At 36.4% G+C, this 25,661-nt stretch overlaps 1 protein-coding gene across 5 annotated transcripts in view; it reads left to right on the forward strand.

The window, feature by feature from the left end:
* Positions 1-25,661, forward strand: part of GULP1 (GULP PTB domain containing engulfment adaptor 1) — a 163,023-nt gene that overhangs the window by 68,592 nt on the left and 68,770 nt on the right. For all 5 annotated transcript variants that reach the window (XM_087732540.1, XM_087732539.1, XM_087732538.1 and 2 more), the window contains 2 exons: positions 9,928-10,018; positions 22,723-22,784. In XM_087732540.1, coding sequence (XP_087588666.1) covers positions 9,991-10,018; positions 22,723-22,784 — 90 coding nt within the window. In that variant the 5' untranslated portion in view covers positions 9,928-9,990. The remainder of the gene's footprint in view (positions 1-9,927; positions 10,019-22,722; positions 22,785-25,661) is intronic.

Genomic DNA, 25,661 nt, shown 5'->3' on the forward strand with positions numbered 1-25,661 from the left:
TCTCCCAGCTTCTTGTGCACCCCCAGCCTACTCTCTGGTGGGGTGGGGTGAGCAGCAGAAAAGGCCTTGACTCTGTGTAAGCACTGCTCAGCAATAACAAAAAGATCTCTTTATTATCAACACTTTCCAGCACAAATCCAAAACATAGCCCCATACTAGCTTCTATGAAGAAAATTAACTCTACCCCAGCCAAGACTATCACAGTTGAACAAACTGTGAACATCATGTTGGACTCACAGCATATTTCAACTACATGGAAGTTAATTGGAGCAGGGACTGGAATCATGTCTTCCCCGTCGCAAGTAGCCAGTACCATTCTGTGTGTGATGCGATGAATGTTTGAGTCTCAACTTGTTGATCTATCATGCTTTTAAAAACTTACACATTCTCCTTAGTCCCAACTGTGTTAAAAGATACAGAGCATTCCTATCCAGAAAAACTGAGGAAATTTGTCTTGCTAGTTTGGAAATTCTATTATGTAATAGTCTATATCTTAGTAATTTCCACTAAATTACTCTAGGATGGATCACTTACCAAAATCTTGAAATAAGATTCATAATAACCATAATAGTGTGGAAAACCAACGTGTTTCTCCTCAATACACGTTATCATGAACTACTGGAACACATTCCTGATCTACAAGACAGAGATGAGGAGATAAATTTGTCGTAAATATTATTTTGTCAGTTTCGTATCTATGCTTTTAACTTCATATCACGTCCTTGTCAAAATGCTGGGATTATTCAGAATGTATTCAGAAGGGCTAAAGAAGATAAGCTAAAGGAATGTAATATGATAACGCCTAAAAACCAGTATAATCTAGTCTTCAAGATACTCTGAGATTGATTTACTAGAACTGACAAAATAGATATTGCCAACTTTTCTCAATTTTGAAAACTGTTGCAATCACTTAATAAAGCCAGTCTCATCTGTATAAATACAACTTAATGCTGTCCTTGAGGCTAACCAATTAAAGCAAAGATTTTGAATATATTAACGTTAATGAAAAATCTGTTGACTTTATTAGTAAGGGATTGTGTTCGATATCATGGATTTTAAAAGTCTTTGTGAAGTGAATGACACTTTTTTACCTTTTGTTAAATGAATGACACCTGTATGTTATTGTTTCAGAAGTATGTAATATGTTAATAAATTGGCTATGAGAAAATCAGTTGTTAGAAATTTGTATGGCAGTGGTTTTTTGTTTTTTTTTCCAAGATGTGACTTTTAGCACTGGTAGGGAAGTGATCATAGGAATTGGACTGTAAAAGATAAGAAAGCAGGTATATATACACTCTGCATAGCAGTCTGTACGCCTAGAATTTGTACAGGGTTCCGGTTCTCCTTTGAGGGAGAATTGTGGAACAAGGGTCCCCAAATTAATTAAGATGTAGAAGTATGGACTTGAAGTCCTGCAGATAAATAGGTTTAAATGATGATATAATCTTTTTCTTTTTCCTCCTTTTGACATAACTTTTTAGCATGTACTTTTTTTAGCATGTACATTTCCATAAGATGACAATCTCTGTTAATTTTGTATTGATCTTTTACACTAAAAAAAAAAAACCCAAACCAAAAAACCAACAACAAACAAACAACAAAAAAAAAACAAAAAAGCTTTTACAATTTATAAAAAACCCCAAAGTATGACTTCAGAGAGTTACAAAACCATTTGTAGTGTCATAGTTCAGTGCTCTTTGAGAAAGGGTGATTATTTCTGTCATTTTGCGTTTATAATAAATTGGAGCAAGCGTGTTGACCTCCTGGAGAGAGGACTGCAGCAGAGAAAACAGCTAGTGTGTACTGCGAAGTCTGTACAGGAGCAAAGATAATACAGGGATGGGGGGGTGGAGATGCAGGCACATTTCTCCTCACTCTTCTCTTGCTGGTTGTTGCCTGGTACCTATCCAGAAATTTTCTGGTTGCCTCTGTCTAAACAGACATCTGGGTTTTTCTCTTCCCTTAATCATCTTTGAATATCAGTAATCAGCTTTTGAACTTCAATTAAGTTTAATGCACGTTGAGGGAAGCACGTAGAGGGTCTTATGGAACCTGTTGAGCATGTGTGCTCAATGGTATGTCTAATGCATTTTTCAAGTTTGGCCAAATATACTTTGGTAGAGTAGTAAAATGGTACCTTTTGTTAAGCTGTTGTACCTCTACAATGAATCTGCTAAATATGATGAGCTTTTCATTGTAAGCGGAACTAAACGAAGTGATTTCTAAAATTGTTGTGCTTTATTGGGGGATTACCTTTAGAATACCTAATGAGTCTTTCCATCTCTGCTGTTTCTGTCAGTGGCACTTCTTACAACATGATTGTGAAAATGCAATTAATACAATAAATATAACCTTAAAAATTTCAGAAAGTTAACAAGAATTTGCTATTGTTTGGAAACCCGAAGATTTCAAATGCTGCTTTTTTTCTCCCCACCTCCCACCCCCTGCCCAAAGAAAATACAATGGAGGGTTTGAATTGCTAGTAATTAAATAAATAGCTTCTCTAGATAGTGTATGGAGCAATCAGCTCTTCCAGAGGAGAAAGGATGATGCCAACATAGAAGTAACTGTATTCAGTGTCAGGACATATCTTTCCTTTTAATGGTACATATCCATTCAAGCAAGGACTCTGTCTAAAGTTTTGGAGAATTACTCGTACTGCGAGTCAAAAAGCTCAAGTGTCCAGTATCCCTTCTACCAGAACTGTTTTATTTTTAAGAGCTGTTCTATGTTTACCTCTTCATAGTGGACCCCATTGCTGAATCCCAGTCCGTTGCTGTTAAAACACTAACAAAGCTCCCCAAGCTCTCCATCATCCAGCTGAAAGTGGTGGGACAGGCAAAAACGTTCAGATTCCATCTAGATGATCAAATGGCTAATGGGATGTCAAATACAGACCTTCTTGCCTGCAAGTGAGCAAGATGTTTGCCATCTGTCTGTCTTTTGGATGCAGATGTAAGTGCCTGAGTTCTTTGAGAGAGAACATGTATAAAGCCTTTCTACTGGCTCTAAGCATCTGACGTTTGTAAGTTCTTGTACACCAGAGAAAAACATTAGGCTGACACAACTGAAATCCTTCACCGTGTTTCACTAGACACCGATGCCTGTGGATGTGAGGAAAACGGACACTTCTCTTGTATCTTGTTATGATTATTCTATCATAGTGAACAAAATTAAGAGTATCAATTTTTCTTGCAAAATGTAACAAGTTTGGGAAGAAGGGAATATTCCTGTTTTTAAAAATCACTCCTTTTATTTGTACAGTATAAACTTTAGTTCATTCTGTGAGTAATGTACTCTACTAATACATATCAGCATAATGATTCATAAGCATAATACAAAATAATTGTTTACAAAAAATATGCTGAAAAATGCAATATTTTTTAAATCTTTGCTAATCCTGTAAAAGCCAGATCTAGAGAACTGCTTTTGTGAAACAAGTGAATTTTGTATTTCTCTGTTTTTACTTACGATTGTGCCGTTAGCAGCTTGTCTGAGGATTTATTGGTGCTTGCAGCAGTTTTAAACACATTTTCTTCAGAGTTCTACTTTAATAGTGAAATTTATTCTTGTTATATTTCTTGATGTTGATATTTCTTGTTGTTGTAAAACAAAAGTTGGTAGTAACTTTGCCTAAGGGGTTGATTTTGCTGTCAGATGTCTCAGTGATATCACCTTGTCACCTGTTACTCATACGAATTTTCCTTTTTCCTATAGAAAGGAGCAGGTTATTTTTAGGAAATGGGAGAGTAAAAAGCGACTACCCAAACTTTTTGGAAAGTGGTATGAAATGCATGACTTTCCTGTAGATTTTCTGGTTCCTGGCCTCTGTTTTGATGTTGATATTTATAGCAAAACACTACTGTCTGCTTGTCCTCAGAGCTTCTGTGAATACTCCTCTAACTTTGACAGATCTACGATATGAGAAATGCTTTACCTGTGGTCTGAAAGACTTCTTGCTGTGGGGGGAAAAAACACTTGTCACAATGGTAGTAGGCTTATACTTGGTTGAGAGAGGGAAAAAAAAATAGTGCTTGTGTGATTCTTCTGTACCTTCCAGCTGGTATCAGGAGCTTGGGGAGAACAAGGGCTGTGATCTCTGTCAGACTGGGGGAATGTTTTTAGCCCTTAGATTACGGTGTGCCTGCCCACATCTTTCACAGAAGGAGAGTGAGTGTACTGGAAGGTGAGGTGTATTTTAAGGCTGTGGTGTCCAGCTGTTTTGGTATTTGCCAGACCAGTTCTGTCTTCTCTTCACTCATACTCGGTGAGCCCTGGTGACGCCTCTGGTCACTTCACTCTCATGCCTCCCTCGCTGCAAGCTCTAGGCCCAGCACCAGAGTTGTTGTTTGAGCTCAGCCCCAGTGAGAATATCATCACCTCGACAGCAAGGTATACTTTGGTAGTGGGGAAATGAGAGCATTAAAAGACCAATTCTTGACCACTTCACCCCCTACTCTACAGATGCGAAAAATTACAAGAGTTAACCTTGGACTTGTACAGATTTCCCTCCAGACAGAAAGTATGCCTACCACTTGATTCTGGCTAATGAATGTTTTTGAAAATACTGAGATTAATAAAACTTTTAAAGTAAAGCTTTCCAGTAACTTAATGCTCTCCTTTATATTCCATTTGTACTTCTGTGCAATTATAAAGCTCAAGCACAGGCTAAGAACTTCAGTTGGCAGAAAGTTGTCAATTTTGGTGAAGACCATAGAGCTGTGCTGTTTTTAAGGAAGAGAGATTATTCCTGCAAGTTTTTATAGTGCTAAATTTCATTTAAATGCTGTCGTTGCTTATAGTCCTATAGACTATTGTGTTATCACTTATAAATGTAAAGGACACAAATAATTTCATAACCGTGAATGGAACTTCTTGCTTCCCAAACATTACGAAAGACTGCATGTGACTGTAGGTTCAGGGTCTGCACTGAATTTTGTTCATTGACTTGTCAACATCTTTTTCTTACGGTTTTACTGTTTCAGAGGAGAAAGGGTTGTGGCAAGTTAGTGTTTCAGTTACTTGTCATACAAAAGGAGGGGAAGTACATCGTGATATGATATTCATTTGTTTTTGTGTATCACTTCATATAGTCAAAATAGTCTTTTACTATTATAATTTTTTCCTTCATTATGTCACATGTCATATCAGGACAATATTTTCATGGTGTTTTGCTCTAGCTCAGAAAGAGAATTTTAAAGCTGTTACAATATTCCAAAGTTTCTCATCTTACCTTCAGAAGTAGCTTTCTAAGCCTGTTTCATTGCAAGTCAATGAATCACACATTCCTGTGTGCTGCAGCTCTTTTGAAAACAGGGTTTAAGACATTTTGTGCTTCATTCTTTAAGAAATGTTATCCAATATGCTTTGAAAGGCTGAGGTCTGAGAGGGGAAAGAGGCTGAATCTTCAGGTCTTCTGAAGCTAAATTTGGCTTTGTATGGAAACTGTGTGTGTTTGAGAGGGAAGGGAGATTTGACTTTTTTTTAAGGGAGTTGATGGGTGCAAGTTGGGGGTTTTACAGAGGTTTTGTTGGAGGAGTTATTTGTGGAATGAAAGAGAGGTACACAAAAAAAAAGGTTCAGCCCAGATAATTGTTATAGCCTGTGCCATTCAAAGGGACTGTCTGGGGAGGGAACACCAAATAAATCCTGAGGAATGCCCAATTTTTAAGAGGAAATAAAAAACAAATGAGGCCATTACACTGGTGGTTTGTTTCATCCCCTTCTTAAGTACCCCCTCTCTTGGCTTGTCTGACACAGATCTAAATTTAGAAAACATATCAAAACACAGCATTTATGAAGGAGCCCGCAGGCATTTAAAGATGTCTGTGTGGAAGCTTCGGTGGTGTTTCAGCAGCCGGGGAGGACTGTGGTTGCTTGTGCTGGAGGCTGGAAGACTGCCACGCCGCTTCCTTTGTTCGGCTTCCTTTGCTGCATAAAGCATAGAAGACAGCAACCATTATTGCTAGTGTTAAAAAGTAATTACGGAGGTGACAATCTGAGCTTCAAATTTTACAACCCTTGCACTCACCAGTCCAACAGCCTGCAAACACTGCAGTCACCAAATCCACTAGTTTCCTTGCACCCCCTGCCATTTTGCAGTTTCCTCCTCACTGTGAGAAGCACCTTGCCATGAAAAGTAAGGGGTTAATAACAGTGAAGACAAAGGGAAAAGGAGATGAAGGTGTTTGCTTTCCACTGTTACTGTTTAAAATTTGATATGGCAGCTTAAATACTCAACTTCCCATGCCACATGCCCATGTTGCTGTTCAGACTGACAATGTCATGTGTGTCCTCTGCCCAGGATGTTTGGTTTTTACTTATATTTCTATTATTGTTAGTTTAATAAAATTATTTTCTAAGCCTCTTCTCTCTCTTTTCTTTCTGTCTCTCTTTTCCCTGTGCCTCAAAAGAAATAACTTGATATAACCCAAAATTTCCCTAGTTTATACCTGTCAGAACTTTTCATATTTTGTCAATTAGCCATCTTGTGAAATCATATTCAGGTTTGTATTTCCTAGTAGGGTTTGGTTTCTGAACAAAGCTAAAGAAAACTCCTAGGAGTAAGGTGGAGAAACATTCTTTACATAGGTGTGTCTTCCTAAGTGATGAGTAATGAATTATTTGGTCCACATTCCTGTTCCTTAATGCCTTGGATTGTTACAACCGCTTTACCCTTTCTAAACAAGTGGTTTCAGAGGAAGGACTCTCCCCTTCTGCACAGGGCTCCCTGTACCATAATGGGATTTTCTGACTTACCTTCCTTTTGACTTCATTACAAGCTTTTAACAGACTGTTCTGCAACTCAGTTTCTTCCAGTGGCTTTGTGTGTTGGGCGTTGTCAGAAACAAAATCATATTCTACCAGAAAACCTGTCTAGCATCCATGATCAGAGAACAGCTTGCTTGCTCCTAATAGTTTTCTTTGTTTATCTGTTTGAATAGTGTAGGCAGAGATATCACAGATACATCTAACCATAACTTTGCTCTTCTCCTGTTCAAAAATTTACCAGTGCTGCTTATGACAGTCTGATATCACCCTCTTGCCCCAAACCCAGCTGAGGAGTTTGAAATCAGCCCTGTGGTGTTTGTTTGGGGTTTTTTAATAGCAAAATTTTATGGGACATTTAACCATCTGCTTTTTCTGCATCTGAGAGGTTGATGAAGTTCATATTAGAGTTTGAGGGAATTGTAAAAGCAGTTACATGTAGCTAATTGTGTTTCTTTCCCTGTTTAATAACATTTTCTGTGATAAGTGGAAGTACACTGATTAAGTGTTTTAATAGTAGTTGTTGCCTAAGCTATTTCCATATTTTCTTCTATTGATGTTTTGTTGGAATTGGAATTACGAATTTTGGCAAAATACTGTCCATTTTTAGGTAAGTAATCAATAAATTTTGGCTTTTATTAGTATAGATTACTTTAATGGTAATATGTCCTTGTTCATGAGGAAAAAACATATTTCCCAATTTTTGAAAAAAAAAAAAAAAAGCAACAATTAAGAACTTAATTGCATCTCAGCACATTTGCTGGGCAAATATATGCAACCTTTTAATAGTTAATGCTTATGCCAGGTATAACAGTTAAAATACTTAGTTACGCTCTGTTTCAAACAAAACACTTGAATGGTGATCTCTAGCAATATGGCCAGCTGACAGCCTCACGATGTGCATGCGTAGTCTCTATTTAGGAGATCCTATACTCAGTAAGCCATCTCAAATATGTTACTTAGTAGACTCTTGGATGAGGACAGGAATACACAATTTAAAAAAAAAAAAAAAAAAAGGGGGTTCTGAAAAAGGAGATGCTATGATCCCATCATGGAGAAGAACTGAAGTGATTGGTCTAGTGCTGTGGAAGACAACTGCCAGAGGTATATAAGAGGGAAAGCATACTCTTTTTACTCAAAACTGCTTTCTTCACTGACTATAATGGTTCATGAACAAGGTGAACACCCTGAACAAAGTTCTGCCATTGCTTATATACCCTAAGCATATATACTAGGCTGCCTGTGTTCCCTGTGAAAGTAAACCTCTAAGCTCAACGCATTTGTCACTTGCTTGAAAAGCTGAAATTCTGATGTTCTTCATGGCTTGTTACTTGATTTAAACTGAATTGATTGTCATCATGTACACTGTTGAAAGCCCTACTCTGTTCCTTCTCTGCAAAGACAACTACTTGCATGTTAGCAGCTTGTGGTGAAACTCCCTCAGGGGTGAGCTCTTACTTACTGGAATTACTCCAGTAACGCCATTGCCCATTCCACTGCTGCTGCTGAAATCATTTCTAGGACTTCAGAGCCCTTACAGGTGTTTGCTGGCTTCGCTGACCTCTGTGTATCCGCAGCTTTCTGTGTAACACTGCTGATAGTGAAGGCGGCCAGTGGGAACAGTTGTGGGTGTATGTAAGGCTTCTGCAGTTTTGCTGTTAAGAACTACTGTGTAGTGTACCAAATGTGTTGTTTCTCAACTTTGTACCAAGACAACTAGATGGAAAGTATATCCTGCTACCTTTGCTTATTTCATTTCATCCTCCCTTTCTAAATACTCAGTAAAATCTGTAAAACACAAATGATCTGGTATGTGTACTTTAAAGAGCAAATGTTGGTTGGTTGCACATCTAGGGTATTACACTGTGGTTTAGGTAAACAGGGATTATTCCTTCATTCTTACAGGATTGTATGGAATAGAAGTCCTGCCACATCAGTGATTATTTGAAAATAAAATGGAGGTGTGTTTTAGCTGTAATTACCCACGTGTTCTAATCTGAAGAATATCGACTGTCTACATGGAAATTGGGATATAATTGTTTTAATTGGTATTGAACTTAATGATTTGAAAAAGAGGGGCAAGCACCACAAAAAGTGTCCATGAGCTCCATAAAGTATCTTAAATGAATTTGTCAGTCATCTTTATTTGAAATAGGGGGTTAACTTTTGTTTTTATTCAAAGCAAGCGTAATGTCCTAACTGATTTCAAAGATAATCTGATAGCAAGTGCTTTGATTTTTTTTTCTTTTTTTTTTTTCTTTTTTTAATCCCCTCCCCCCTTTTTTTCTCCTTTGACTGGACTGCTATGAAAGCAGAGAAAGAAGGGCACTGGTGCAGCTTTTTGCTGGAAGATCTGAACAGAATGGAAAGAAGTGGTGGGAATATCTTTACATATGGTTGAAAAAGAAAAATCTCTATATTACAAAATGGGATGGGTTTGAACAATGTTGGATATGTTGGATTTTTATTTTTTTGGTTGCAAAATGTTGGTAACGAATAAAATTCTAAAATAATATTGTGAGTCAAAAATGAAGGTAAGAATTTAAGAGAGTATCGGTGTTTTTAAGTGAAGAAAATACAGAAATTACTGTACAGTCTGATGTAATCAGAGCAAGGAGGTAGTTGCACTGATAGAAGCCAATTTTTTCAGTATTGAATCCATGGGTGAAGAGGAGTCTTTATATTGTGATTTTTTTAAATTTTTTTTTGTTTTTTTCAGTGTCAAGCCCACAAGAAGATGAAAGCATAGCTTGAAATAATCTGACAGCCTAAATGACACAAAACAGGGCAGTGCAAATGTGAACTGAATGTTTTTATGGAGACTTGTAGTTAGCATTCATTTTCAAGCTTTCTTTCCAACCTATTTATGTGTAGTATTTGTCCGTATAACACCATCTGCTCTGTGTCTCTGAAATCTCAGTGAGAAGAGCTTCACAGAAAGCTTTAAAATGTCTTTCTGTATTAAGTACCACTGGGCATTGGAACATAAATCCTCTCAATTCTGTAATTTCTTCCTTAGCAAAGCACATCTCCCTTTTATTTCTCTGAATTATTTCAGAATTTTTAAAATCATTTGCATTGTCTTTAATATGAAGACAGTGGGCTAACTTCAAATATAATAATGGACTTTTCTGTTTTCTTATGTGTGGTGTTCTGCAGGTTAAAGTGGGGGGAAAAAAAACCCAAACCCTGAAACATCGTTGACCGGATAGATTTTTCAACATGAATCGTGCTTTTAGCAGGAAGAAAGGTAAGTAATTTAGTTTATGTTCCATGGGAGACATAAATATCCTGTATAAATTCTTTAGACTATCAAGAATTATACAAGGAACTACTTATGAATAATTGCACCTAATTAACTAGGTAGAAACGGGCAGCCTTCTATAAGATGTACAGAACAAAGCATTCTCAATTGATAGATATAGAGCTTTCTGGATTGTAAGGCTTATGTTGAATTTCATAATATTTTCTTTATTGAGGGGGAGTGTGTATATATAAAATACACAGACTTTCCCCCCCCCCCCCCCCCCCCCCCGCACACACCAAAGAATGTGCTGGAGGGTTTTAGAACTTCTAAAGAGTTAGTGACTTCTGTATTTATTATATATATTCATTGGGTTCTTATTCTTGGAGAAGCTATTTTAGAAAACTGCGTTTAATATACTTGAAATATCTCATGCAGCAGAATATCTCTTAGCTTTAAGAAGCTATTCTGAATTTGTAGCAATCTGAAATGGTATGCTTTCCAAAAGAATATCAAACCAAATAAATATTCAGAGTTATGTATGCTGCTCCTCTGGCTTGCTTATTCTCTTTTCATGGTCTGTTTATGATGAAACATAAGTTTTTAGACGGAGCATTAGAGATGCAGCTTTTTTTACTGACTGCTTTGTTGCTATTTGCTCCATTGGTTTGTAATGTAAAAAATACTCAGTAGGTCTAATTTCTTTATTTTTCATGTTTTCTTCTAAAGATCCTTAAGTGTGGTACACACTGAGCTAGTGCCTCTGCTTTAATAACTAGGTGTAAACTCAACTAGAGTAAGTTTAAATGTTTTGTTTATGTAGCAAGAATTCCTGCTTTGGTATCAATATCAAAGCTGGAAATAAAAGGAATCTGCCATACCTTCTACCAACACAAAATGATAGCATTATTGCATTCTTCCATGTCTAGTTCATTTATTTGTTAAAGCCAGATGAATCAAATATCATAAGTAGTCCAGAATATCAGCAGATGTAGCTTGATTGCAAAAGGAAGATACACTTATTCACAAAGGCTGCAAAACCTGATGAAAGGTCATTTGATACCCCAGTAGCATGATGGATGCTGAGGAAATAAGCTAAAATCCATAGCCCATGCTCCTCTTAAGCACTGATGTATTTTCTTGGGTAGATATTTGTACACCTCTATCAAGAGATCTGTACCTACCTGCTTAATCTGAGATCTGCTTAATAGTGTTGCCTAGTTTCTTCCAAACAATTTGAGAGACCGTTTCAATATTCTTTAATTGTGGATTGATTTATCACAGCTGGGAAAGAAGCTTGGGGTTTGTAGATTTTGTTTTGTCTAGATGACCATATAATTTTTTCCTTTTCTCTTATGACTTCTGATAATATTAGAAACTTGGCTTGCCATGTTTCAGAAACAGACCAGTTATCTTTTATGGGATATTTCCTCAGTGTTTTGACTTGCACCAAATGCTCTTTCACTAATTCTCATTGCCCTTGCCTGTGTCCGCATCTTGCCTTTATGGTCAAATTGTGAAGTTGTATCCTCAGGTATCTGGGATGATTTGAGGGGTCTGGATTCATTCCTTTCTGTTTTCACTACTTCTTGGTAGGAAAATGCTTACTGACCTCACCTGAATTCTTGGAATTTCAGTATATTCAAGGGCATTTGCTTTATTGTTCAGTTGATTTTTGTGTGCTATTCTCTTTACCCCAACAAGAAAAAAGTATCTTAAAAGAAGCTGTCAGGCACAATTAAGTGCAATTATTGTGGATTCTTAAAAATGATTCAGAACTTGAGCAACCAGAAGAATTAAATACTGACATCCATTTATTTTACTCATGGTAATGCACACAACATTTCCATTCTCATATCCTAGGAAAAACGCAAATTTCAATTAAACAGTTGTCAAGAATAAGTGAAAATTACATATTTTTCATGCCAGTTGAAGTTCAGAAAAGCTTGGCTGTGTCAATGTTCACGTCTAATAACTGCATTTAAGAGCAGGTTCAAACAGATTCAATTGCTGAACTTCCTTTATTGTATTTCCTGCTTTTACTCCCCGACCTCAGAGATACAACAATTTCCATGCCTGTGTTTGCTGGGGTTGTTTGTGGATGTCTTCTGTTCACAAGGGTGTGGATATTTTAAGGAGTTAACTATGTGAGTGCTGTGACTTTCCTAGCACTTCTCTCTAAATCCAAATTAGTCTCCTGGTGGCTGTGCTGCTAGGGTTTGTGCTAATTACAAGTTTGCATCAGTCTGTTACCTTGGAGCTGCACAAACAGTCTCAAATATATATATATATATATATATAGGATTGTTAGGGGAATTTAAACAGATGTAAGTGGTACTTTCACAGTAGCCAAAGGTTATCTGAACTGTGCAGGCTTACAGAATAAGTGTCCTCTAATCCTCATTGCCATGATCAGTCTATACCAGCCTTTCAATACAAAGCATATACAGAACGTAGTAACTAATGCCATAGCTCCTTATCTTCTTGAGCCAGGTAAGCTGATGACTAGAATGACTCGGACTGTGCGGTACTCGTTGAAAAGCTCAGTTCTTACTCCATCACCTGATTCAAACAGCAGAACTTCCCTTTTAAGTGCAAGTACTCAGTGCAACTTTATTTTTGGGGGCCATGATTTGAGAATGAAACAGCCGCTTCCACTGACAAGGTGTGCTGAGCGCTCTGACCTTAAAACCAGCTGGTACAGTCATTGTCAGTCTGACTCCCAGAGCTTTTGCACAAACCAGAACTTCTAACCTGGACATTTTACGTTTGTATTTCAGTTGTATTTATTTTTATTGGCTGATAGTAATTTTAATTGAAGGCTTAATTGATGTGCTTAAATCTCCAATTGAATATGAATAAAATTAAGCTGTTCATTTTTCATCCTAATAATGACAATGAAAAATACAAGAAAACGTGAAGTTTAAGCAAATTCAGCTTGTTTCACAAGTACTTACACAAGCAATCCTAAATAAATGGAATCTTTTTGCAGTCCCGAGTTGTAATATCTATTCTCATCAATTAGCCATGAGCTTGTATGACAGGAAACAAACTTTATGAAATAATAATGACAAGAAAAGATAATTTTCGGTGTAAAGCTGATACCAGCACCTGCTGAAGTTGCATGTTTTAATGTGAAAAAGCGTAGCATCTGTTCAAAATAAAATAACCTTTTTGTTGACTTCAGTAGAAGTTGGTTGGACTAGCAGTTATGTATGCTGTGGAGAAAATACTCTGTTTTAGCAATATTATATGACTGTACAAACTGTACAAAAATATATATTCTGTTTTCCATTGATCAAGGGGTGCAATACTCTATTGAAGTAGTTTTTATAGATTATCTTATTTTTAAGGATCTATTTCCTTCTCCCACAAAAACAAATTCAAGAACAATGTTATATATGTTCTTGCTGTTTTGTTATTATGACAAAGCTTGTGAAAACATTTATGCATCTGTCACAGGATCAGGAGCTTGCTTTTGTATGTGATCCATGTTTGGGTCATGGTTTCTGAAGAGTCCTCTTAATTTTTCCTTTAAAGTCAGGCATGGTAGCATGCTCACTTTGAAATGTTGTAGTGTGAAAAGTCTGTAGTGCAGATCGAAGTCTGTTTAGTCTTGAAATATGTTTGCACCTTGATAATTCCAGTCTGTCTTTTAAGTAGTGTAGGGATATTAATGTAATTCTCCTGTAAGAGATCTTTGTATATGCTATGCTTTCGTGTAAATTTTTCTCATTATTAGTGTATCAGTATCTAAACTGAATTACCTGTTTTTCCTTAATTTATATGTGAGTGTGTGTACAGGTAATGTGCATACATAAAACAGAAAGCATTAATTATAGGGTTTATGGTGTGGGTTTTTTTTTTTTAGTGAATGGGTGCCTCGCCCAGATGAGTTTGGCACATTTTATTGATCCTGTGGCCTTCCATTCAAAGCGCTTAGTTTAAGAACTGGTGTGTATAAGTAAACAAAAATTAACTAGTATTTGTTGGCTTTTGCCTCATCAGAAATGTGAAAGAAAACTACTGTTCCTCCTAGACAGAGGCATTTCTAAATATGAAATGACTGTAATCCAAACCTCCTGGCAGTAAAAGAGTGAAACTTTTTGAGTGTTTCAACGTAGTGCTAAAAATGTAGGTACATGTGTCTACTTTGGGCTAAATTTAGTACTGAATTACAATGTATGAAATCCAGTGGACTTCAGTGAGGTTGTGGAGGGTGTAAATCACAGCTGAATTTACTTTATTCTTTATTACACCCCAGTGGTCCTCCTTCATCCCAGAATAAATGCCAGCCTTAGTTTACATGTGACACAAAATACAATGCCAAAGCTGCTGTTGTACGCAGGAATCTGAATTTTCTGATGGTTTTTTTCCATATGATATTAGTTCATAAGGTTGGTAATTGGTGCCACGTTATCAGCTCACGGGATGTAGATGGTATTCATAATACTAAATGGAATATATTGAAGTAATAGCCTGTCATAAATAATAAGTTTCAGCAATAACTTTTTGTGCAATGGCTTTTTATGAGTCTCATTTATGAAAGTGTAGACAGATGCATTTAATGGGCAGGGTCTGACATATGAAAAAACGTAATCAAAGATTATAGGTTGCTCTTTTATGTGAATGGACTGGCTATAATATGATTTTTATTTTTATTGTAAACTTATGCTGCATTCCAGAGATGACAAATGTTTTGTTTTATATTTGTTTCTCTGAATGAGTAGACAACAAGTGAAGCCCCAAAAGGGTGAAGGGGATAAGTATAGTCCCAAAGCAAATACTTTCATTCTGTCAGAATGTATTTCTCATCAGTGATATAAACAAATGGGCTATTGTGTGCTGGACTTCCACATTAACAATAATGATAAAAAACATAAAGGGTAAATACTTATATACTTTAAAGGCATATAAGTAGTCACAATCTTCCTCATTGTGGTTTTCAGATATTCTTGTGATTGCACTTTGTGCTTTCATAAAAGCACTCATCACTGTCCAGGAAATAAACAAAACTAGGTCTAAATCTCCTCCTCTGCCCCCACCCCAAAAAAAGCTGCTGATGGATGGATTTTTTAAATAAGAAATTTTTCAAGAGCAAAGTTTCGGAGGAAAAAAGGGTGCTTTTTTGTATACCAAATCTTTCTGTATTCAGTTAGCTCACTTGACACAAAAATGAGTTATCTTAACATTTTTGTAATACCTCCACAAAGAGGTTTTGTGTGTTCCAAATACTGCTCCTTGGGCTTCGAAACATGGGGTCGTGTGGAAAACCAATATTCAGTGACCAAGTCCCTTTTTTGGATTGGTTACTGAATATGTTTTTTTAAGTATGGTTTGTACTATTATATTGTTCTCATTAGGCTATGGAGGTACCCTTTCAAGTATGCCAACAAGGAGAGTTGAAGGCTTACTACCTTAATATGGCAAGGACCAAATCGTCTTCTGTTGGTGGGACAAAGAAGTGGCCAGTCCTGCAGCATGTGTGTGTTTGCGTGCATTTGTATGCAACTGCGGTTGTATTTATAGTCTGAAAGCAGAAGGAACTGATCCAATTGTTTAGGGAAGAAATGATTACAGTATGTCTTTAGAGGATCCATAGCTGCTTTAGAGGATGCAAAGCATACCGAGGAGTACGCTTTGGAAACTTTCTCAATAAGATTCGTGTTGGGTCTGCACAGATAAGTCTAATTTTTCTTTTCTTTCTGTTAACATGAGAATAGAAGGATAATTTCCTGTTGGCAATTTTATCTGCCTTATCTTCGGAAAGGTATTGCAGAAATAATCATATCTATCTCCTGGTTTAAAGAATATTCTAGGCAAGTTAACGATTATATTTACCACAATAACTATTTGTTGCTTCTGCAAAACCTAAGGAGCTCCTTTCAAGAACATATGTGCACTGCTTAACCATAAAGCACTAAATACTGACTTTAAAATGGGAACAGCATTGAAGGACTCTTAAGCTTTTTGGTTTCTACCCTATTAAAACTTATAGAGCCTAATTTACAGAACGTTAAATTATTCACACAACAGTTTGGCAAGCATATATTTTGAGATCTACAAGCTAAAAAATTCTTGATGTAAGTTGCTACTAGCGTATGATGTAGAGTTCTTGTCCAAGTGTATTATTGCAAATAACTTCCCCAAGCTACAACCTAAATGCTTGAGTTACATAGGTACACTGCTAGTTAACTGGATGAATGTCTCATTAAAGACAAGATGTATTATTCTGTGTGAAATAAATTTGTATGTGTACCAACCATACCTTGATAGGAATCACAATGACTACTTTGTGTTATAGGACTTTGTCTTATAAAGCTGTTGGAAAATTGCAAAGAACATCCAAAATATGTCACTCAGGAAAATACTATTTTGTGAAATCAAGTCCTTTAAGCACATAAAAGGATGTACCTCAGGTACACAAGCAAGAGGAAGCTACAAATGTGCATATTGTAGTTGTTCTGAATGGTTGCTGCCACTCCTTTCTCTCTTTCCAGTTTATTGGCATTTAAAAAAATAAAGTTCCAGTTAAACTTTTTGATCACATTATTTTAATCTTCCTGAATTAGAAAATTAAAATTATATTTTAACTGTATTGAGATTCCCATTTCTGTTCCTTTTCCTTTGTTTTGCCCTACCAAAGTGTCACACACAACGTTCTTATTTTACAGTTTGAAATTCTTCAAACACTGGCTTTTTTAACAATTTTTGACAAGCTTAATTGATACTTTTCCAAATGAATTTATAGTTGTACTGAAATAGCTGACTGAACACTGACTCTAAAAGCAAAAGGTGGAGTTGAAGGTTTGATCTGTACATACTTCTTAGTGAAAACTTCTGAAAATGTGATCACTTAAAATAAATTATGCTATACCAGTAATTTTTTTCAACATCAACTGGAAGCTTTTATTAAAGACACAGTGTAGCTCTCCTTGTGGCAAGAAGACATAAGAGGTACAGGCTAAATAGCTCAGAGGTTTTTTTTCTTGCTTTTTCCTTTGATGTAGGAAACTGAACTTGTTAAAAGTTCTTAACATCAACAAATTAGAAGTGCAGAAGCAAAGATTTGCTAATCACTGGTTAGTTGCACTAATACCTTTTTTTGATCCTATTTTCTTTTCTTGTCAAAACTGACATACTAGCATCCATATCTCAAAAATATATAAAATGCGTAGGTTATACAGTGAGTGTTACTATTGGAGGAAATGCAAATACTAGACTTTTTTTCATTTTGTAACTATGCCAACCCAGCATTCTATGATATCATTTTGCTATTTTAGTAATCAGCTGTTTAAAACCATTCAGAAGGTCCTAAATATAATGAGAGAAGGACACAGAAAGGCGAAGCATTCTGCAAAGCTTGCTGTGTTCTAGGGAGATACAGCTTTGTTGTCTTGGCAAAGAATAAATATGCCTCCAAAGAACATTTTATGTTTGAAAAAAAAGAAAAAGAAATAACACAGTAATTATTTTTGAATTATGTATATTGATGGGTATTTGCCTATATGTGCTTAGGGCAGAATCTGACTTACGATTTCAATTACTGAATCATAGTAACCTGGTAATAACTTTAATAAATTACTGCTATTAGATACACAGATTGTACACAGTCATTCCTCTAGAAGGTGGTTGGAACAAATACTATAGCTGAATTATAGAAGAATATGGGTAGATTTATGTCTGCTGATAATATTTAGGTATTGCATTCAGATGAAAATTCTGGTAACAAGCATTAAGTCTCATGGCTCAGCATATCAGCTCATTTGTTGCCTGCAATAAGAAGTCAAGAAGACAGATTCTACCTTGTTGTCTGACTAGTGTAAGTGAGGTTTGTGACAACCTGCCTGTTTCTGTTGCAGTGCAGGATAATGATTTAACAGGGTGACAATTCTTGTATGTGCCATTGTGAAGGTTTTCTTTATACAAAAATAGATAATCTAGGAAAAATGAAAGATATAGATAACGTATATACACACACTGAAGCAAATAAGCTATTTGTTCCCTGAGGCAGTAATACCTAGATGTAGCCCTGACCTGGTGGGATGCTCTCTTCTTCAGGAGACAGTTACTAGGCTGATTGTCATGTAAGATCTTTCTTTTTGTAGCAAGTTTTGTAAAGCAGGAAGAAAAGACAGTTCCAAGATTTCTTCTCTTCTGTTAGCAAGAAAAACATCCATTGATGTCAAAGAGATTTTGATTCAGTAAAGAATAAAGGCTTTAGTTTTTACCTTCTAGAAATGACTGCATTTTCACTGAGGCACTAAAAAAAAAAGTTAAAATCAGAGTGTTTCTCTGTTCGTTGTATTAAACGGAATGGCCAGTAGGTCTCATGCTTTGGAAACATAGTTAAGTAGAGCCACTCTTGGCATGTATGAGTTAATAATGAGAGGGGGGTTTAGGGAAGCAGTTAACTAAACTTGCACTGTTGAGCATTGTTTTGCCATTTAGAAAATAGTTCATCAGTGCCTCTCTACTAAATCCATTCTGTAATATCTGTGGGCAGTAATGTGTGGAGAAATTAATCTCAAAGGGAGAACAATTTCTTGGCACTGTTATTGCTTTCCCTTTTGGTAGATAAATGGTTCGCTGTGCTGTGATCTAACCTCGTGTCATCCTTCGCTAAGTGCAGCACAGTTGTTCTGGGTACTTTATGAAGTCCCTGAGTCTATTGACTTCAGCGTGTGATTTGTCAGGATTTGTCTCCGAGCTGCTGAGGCCTCTGAAATAGCTCACACAGGTGCTTCCAGATTGTGTGATGACCAAGCATTTGATGTGAAATACAGATTGTAAGGGCATCATTCCTTTATAATGGAAAGGGGCTGGCATGATTCAAGGGGGACTAGAAAGGATTGAAGTCTCGATTCTGAGCACAGTTTAATCCTCTGACCATGAAGGTGCCCAGTCCCCTGCCTCCACCCTTGCAATTCTCTCTGTCAAACCCTGGGTCTTCAAGTGTTAATTTTATGCAGTTTTCCCCCTGCTGTTAGCAGACTAGTGTATGCTGGCAGGGAGCAAAACCAGACAAGCTCTCACCCAACTCAAATTCTCTTAAAAACTAGATGGGATGCTGTGCTGCTGCTGCAGGGGCTCTCTAAAAGCCTGTGCTGCACAGTTAGCATGCCATGCACGTGAAGAGGTGTTGTGTAGAGGCTACAGGATTACTCACTCTCTTTAAGCAGGGCTGTGGCTTATCCTGTGCCCTTGAATTCTGAACGGTGATCCTTTTTCCCATCTTTTCTCCCACGCAGTGCCAGTATGTTTGGCAGAACCACCACATACTTAGGCTTTTACCTCTTAGAATCTCTTATACCTCATTCAAGCTAAACTCTGCTTAGGTTTTAATGGACTCTGGATGGCTGAAACTCATAATTCTCAAAAAATAACTAGTAACTTATTTAAACTTTAATGTTTAATGCTAAGGCAACCTAGATTAAGTACTTCAGACAAGATCTAAAATAACTGTAGTTTTCACCCGGTTTGATAGCACAAGTCTCTTCACTTCTTACTACTGTTATGTTAGATGCATGCAGTTGTCAGTTTTAGTTTTATCTAGGCTTTTGGTCCTTTCTTTAGGACTTACTGTTTTATTAATCTCCAAAGTGTCTAGAACTCTTGCTTCTATATAACTAATAAAATAGTAATATGAACTCTAATTGTCATTGTAGGATTTCATATTTTGCTTGTTGCTTCAGAATGAATAATTAAGTACTAAGCTGTGAAAACCCATTTAAAATTAATTTTAAAAGTGAGGAATCATGCAAACCACAAGCCCCATCTACATCAGGTATTTAAACGAATACCTGTTTTATAGATTTTACTTTTTTCATAGTTTTCTGGTTTATTGGAGGCAAAATGTCTGAAATTTGGTATTTCTCAACTGCTGTGAAATCAAACTAACTCTAAGCAGTATTTCAAACAGCTGCTGAGAGTCACATAAGTCCAAAATCAGAGCTTACAATTCAGAAGGAAATGCTGGTAACAAACTTCCCCGTAACAGCTTGCATGATTTTTTTGCGTGTCTTTGCTATCAATGTGAATTTTGCCTCATACTGATTTTGTTTAGCAGTAAGAATTCTTTCAAAAGGGTCACCACTGTAATTATTACCTGCCTCTACCAAATGGGCTTCCAATGTCAATGGAAAACTTTAATACCTATGTCACAGTGTCTGCGGATCTACATCTGGATGTTAGAAATGCTGCTTGTTGACTCGCTGTTTTAATCAATGGCACAAGACTTGTAGAATCCAGGCATCTTTTTGGTACTCTGCTAAGTTACTGATTTCCTTTTGAGCTGAGAGTACCCATCCATATATTTCCATATCTTTCCCTAACTAGGGATACCAACATTATGGAAACACTTTCCTAGCAGTGTTTTTCCTTGCTGGAATCCCTATAGCATTACTGTTTGAGGTTGGTAGGCAAGTGGATGACTTCAGAAAAATGTTTTAAGGTAAGCTTTGTACCTAATTATAATATTGGAAAGATTACTAGCTACTCAATTAAGACCAGCATTTCAAACTTCACTCCCAAATTAAATCACTTTTTTTCAGATCTGAACTTGCCCTGCTTGGGGATGGGAAGAATGGAAACATTTGCAAGGAAATAGTTAGTTTTACTGGTACCTGTGTAGTTAATTGTCTGCCTGTAAAATTGCTTTAGAAGCTACAGCCCTATTGCTTGTTTATGCTAGTACTAGGCACTGAAATGAGTGGAAGACTGGTTTGGGGTTTTTTTGTTGTTGTTTTTTAAGATATTCAATGTTCTATTTTGGAGCATTTTTATTAGATTTCCCTCTATGTATTTATAAATACTCCAGTATCCTGCTGAAGCTAGTAAACAGTTGGTGTGTAAGAAATGGGTAAGCAAAACACTGACATTATCAATGTGAATGCATGTTTCGGAGTTGAAATTTGCACTGCGCAGGTCTTCACTCTGCTGCGGTAAGCATGATGGGACAGAGAGCAGTCCTGCCTTATGCGCCAGCTTCTTCTGTGTCTGGGATTTGCAGTCAAGCCCCATCACCAGTTTGCTTGTCTGGCCTTCAGCAGTGTGCTGACTCGAAATAGAGTGCTTACGGTTATCTTTTGGGTTGTCAGGCTGTATTCTAACATTCCTAATTCACACTGATTGTTATTTTTTACTTGTGGGTAACATCAGCTTTTGATATTGAACTCAAAATGGAGATCAGGCTTCAGGTCTTTTCTTTCTGGGAAACAAATGTGATTCTCTGTTCCGGTATTCCAGTCACAAGCTACAATTGAAAGGAAGAACCACCTCAGTGCATAATCATACTCCTGGGTGCTGCTGAATGGACAAATCATGCTTCCTCAATTAAGAAGTGATAATATCACTCTTCAGTAATGGAGCTGAACATTACTGTTATCTAGAATGAAATTTGCTTAAAGAAAAAAATTTTGTCCAGCTTTGCAGTTTTTGATCCTGTTACGTGGTGACTGGTGGATATCTTGTTAAACAGTTTTCTTGCTTCTCTATGTTCAAAAATATTTAGTTATTGGTTTAGTATCAATAAATGTCACAGCTTTTGCTCTTGAATAGTTTGAAGTGAACAGGATTTTATTGTTCTTAGGTGTAACTAACAAAAATTTAGTGATTGCTATAACTGCAATTCCCATTAAGGGCAATGGGAATTGTCTGAATATCCAAGGGTAGAGTTTTGCTTTAAGCTATTATTCTGTTGCTTAATTCAATAAAGTTCCAGATTTGTGACTTCAATTCGTGCTAATTAAAACAAGAGTAGTCTTATGTTAAATACTACTACATATTGAATGTGTAGAGTATAAAATACTACTCAGTGTTACAGAATCTCTCATGGGGTTGGTAATACAACTTAGTAGTTTGGAACTTCTTACATTTTTTTTTTTAAATGATTTCAAACAAGAAAACTTGAAAAAAATGGTTTCTAAACTTCTAATAAAAAGAAGTTTATTCTAATGTTTGGAATTCTACCTTAAATTATGTAGAATATTCTAAGTGGCCACTAAAAAGATGGAGGGAAGATGTATTTCACAAATAATGAACTCATCATGTCACTATATGAAACATGCAGTGGGAAAAGTAAGACAATAGCGCAGTCTTGTGATGTGAAAATCATTAAAGGAAAATATGCAAATTCACTTAGGATATGTAAGGAAAGATTAAAGAAGATATAAACAACTGAATTGGTTACCACAATCTGACTTACTTCTATTTTCTTGTAGAAGGATTAGGACTTTCTTCTGTCAGTTATCGCTCTGACAATTTTTCCAAAATAATTTCCTTTGTCCCTTTAATATCTTGATAATTCATTAAAAAAACCCACATAACTAATCAAAAAAGCATTATTAGAAGCACAACATGCAGTCTGCACTTTAAACAACAGCAGGATGCAGAAAATACTGACCTGAGGTAGAAACAGCAAACACCCTTAGGCCAATGAATATATTTGGCAGGAGGAGTTGGAATTCTTATGGTAAATCAAGTTGGTTAAAATGGGAAATGTGCCCAAGAGAAGTAACCAGATTCTTTCATGTAAATGTTTGGGAAGTTGAGAGAGATACTGTGTTTCCCTCCAGCCCCAAGAACTACTTCAGATGGATACTTATATGAGTAAAAGGAGGGTTGTTGATGTTTTCCAGATAGCTACTGTAATAGTTAAATTAACAATTGAATAACCTATTCAGTGCTTCTTTTGTTTTGCTTTTCTGTAGACAAAACATGGATGCACACTCCTGAAGCCTTATCAAAGCATTATATTCCCTATAATGCAAAGGTAAGAAAATATGAAGTTATTTTGTCCTCTTACCTTTAGAACACAGCACGTTCTATCTTGCTTTTCATTTGAAAACTGCAGAATCGTGAATTAGCCAAATGAAATAGTGAAGAAATACTTAGTAAATGTCTGGTTTGCAGATGAAAAATTTCTATTTCTTTAATAATGGCCAATTGATTCTTGTTCTGAATTATCTGATGGTTTTCTAGAAAGCAAGCCAGTGTTCCTCTTCTGCTTGATGCTCTGTTTCCTTTTAATGGATGCTAAATGGATGGAAGTTTTGAGTGCAAAGATATTTAACATCAGGCTGCATGCTTACAATACTATTAAAATGAATAGCACAAGCTTCTTTTGGACAATAGCAAAGGCAATGAGTAACGATCCTATCTGCTGGATATATTGAAATGTCAAATACTCTGGAAATATGGTAGAATAATAATGGAACTTTTGCACAGTAAAAACAGAAGTCTTACTCATGCCTTCTTATCCCAGTCACAATGCAGTTCTACAACAGTATTTCAATTAGTCTAATGACATCTGTTCAGAGGAAATGCATCTTCCCAAAATAACAACTTAGAAAATGGTTCGCTAAAACAAGGAGGGAATATGCAGTGATCAGCATAACTCAGAGTAAACTCAGTAATCGGCTATTACTTCCCTGAACTGGGAGGATATTTCAATAAGATTCCACCGTGGTCTGTTCTGGATAAAGTTCTCATATGTTTGGTATTTTTTAATATAAAAATAAAAATTATTTCACAGGCCAGGACTCAGTTTCCTATACTGGTATTTCCTGCTGTTGTGTTTGCAATTTTCTTTTGCTTGGTAGTGCCACACGGTTAGCAAGTGTTTGTAGGGGAAATTTGAGTCTTGTTCTGCTAGTTGCCGGGTGAACATGTTTTTATTCTGTGTGCTCTCAAACTTAATTTTTGACCAAAGGATGTATTACCATTTAACTGTATAGCCTTGCCAGACACCTTGGCTTTCATATTACAGTTTTTGAGAGGGAGGAATGCTTGCTGGGGTGACTGTGCCATCTGTTTTAAGAGCAAGCTGAAGCTATGAATTCTGTTCATGCACTGAACAATGTCCATTCGTTTGTGGTCTTCAATTCAAGAGAAAAAGAAACCTCCTTCATCTTTGGTGTCTCACTGTCTTTCTTAAGAGCATATCTCGTGAATAGGTGTCAGTACAGCTATGCAGAAAAAAATTTTGGAATAAAGAAAACAGTGATAGGATTGTGATAACCATGGAAACAACACCATCAACAACTTCTGGAGTAGAGGAAAGGGATGAAGAATTCCTATCCAAAGGAAGTCTGTTCTCAGCCTTGTTAGAAAGACTCTTGGTCCAAAAAAGTCTTTTCTTGTATTTAGGCTAATATATGCCCAGGCGTGCTCTCCAGTTCTGCTCCTGTTTAATGTGGGTTCTGACCTCACAGGGCTTCCCTGGCCTCCATGCTGTTGGCCTCTAAGGTCTGTCCGAATACTTGCATGAAGCTGCAATGTACTATAGCATATGCTTTTTTTAAAAAAAAAAAAAAAGTTTACCCATTTTTTCATTTAGATCACAGTAGAAAATTGTTATTTAGAACTGTCAGTTATTTGATTCATTTTTCCAGAGCAAGCAAAAAATTGCTCTGCTCTGCAGCTGGAGTGTAAGGGTTATGGAGTTTCCACATTGCTGCTTTTATTGAGACCTGGCATAAATTTGCACAGCTTTTATGAGGTTAGCTGGCATATGCAGACATAACATTATTAAATCTAGATGATGTTTCCACCTCAATTCTCAAGTACCATTTTCATTAAGTTTTGCAATATTTTTCTTTTTAAGAGGAAAGCATGTATCTACTAGTACCTCGTTTGGCTTTTGTAACGTTTTGATTTTTAACTAAAATATCCCATTGATTTTGTGTCTTGTAACTACATTGTGAAATAATGATTAAAAACTCAGAAAGAATTCGTAAATCAAGTATTGAAAAACACTCATTGATTTTTTTTTTTTCAAATGTTCATATTGTTCCACTTCCAATTCTATAATATTCTTATAACTTTTATATTTGTTGGGAGGAAAAGACAACACTTTATCTGATTTATTTCAAAAGGTAATTATGTGAGTGAAGCATGACATGTTCAGAAAATCAAATCAGTTTGATGGAAAGCAATACCAGAGATGTTATTTTTCCATGGGCAAGTGAGCTGTATTCTGCTACATAGTTTTTTGAATGCAAATTACCGTGGATGAAAAATAGTGTTTTCTCTTCTTTATAAGACACAAAAATCATTTCTCTGACACTAATCTTCTGAGATCATCAGAAAAAGGAGAGCTTACTAAGAACAATGGGAAAAGATGGGATTTTGTTTGTTTACTTGATTCATAAGACATCTTTAAGAATTAAAGAAAGCTTGTTGATAAAATGTAGTTCATTAGTTGACTGTTCTCTTATTTAAAAGAATCCTAGGAAAGTTAACTGGAAATTAAAAGAACCCTGCAATATAGACAGCTGGCCTTTTTTCTACGAATTGGAGAGGACTTTTTAATGGAGAATTAGTAATGTCTTGTATTTCTTAGGACATACACCCTCAGGATGATTTATGGTAATAATCCTCTTTGCAAGAAAACACGAGCAAAGTTGTTTCTTCTGGCAGTAAAATCCAGGAGCCACGAGTATCATAAGGGTGCCCTTAAATATAAAAGCATCTTGATTCTCTCTCTCTCTCTCCCCCCCCTCTTTCCAGAATACCCAGTCCTCTTGGTACTTGCTGTTTTGAAATGTGCTGGGTTTTGGCATGGTTTGGTGTATGGCATATGTTGATGGTGGTCTGGGGGTTGGAGTTGTTGGTGGCTTTGGGGGGGGAGGGGGCGTTTGTTGTTGTT

The sequence above is a fragment of the Nipponia nippon genome, unplaced genomic scaffold (genome assembly GCF_047370975.1).
Source record: "Nipponia nippon isolate SJK-2023a ecotype South Korea unplaced genomic scaffold, ASM4737097v1 scaffold_5, whole genome shotgun sequence".
Taxonomy (NCBI): domain Eukaryota; kingdom Metazoa; phylum Chordata; class Aves; order Pelecaniformes; family Threskiornithidae; genus Nipponia; species Nipponia nippon.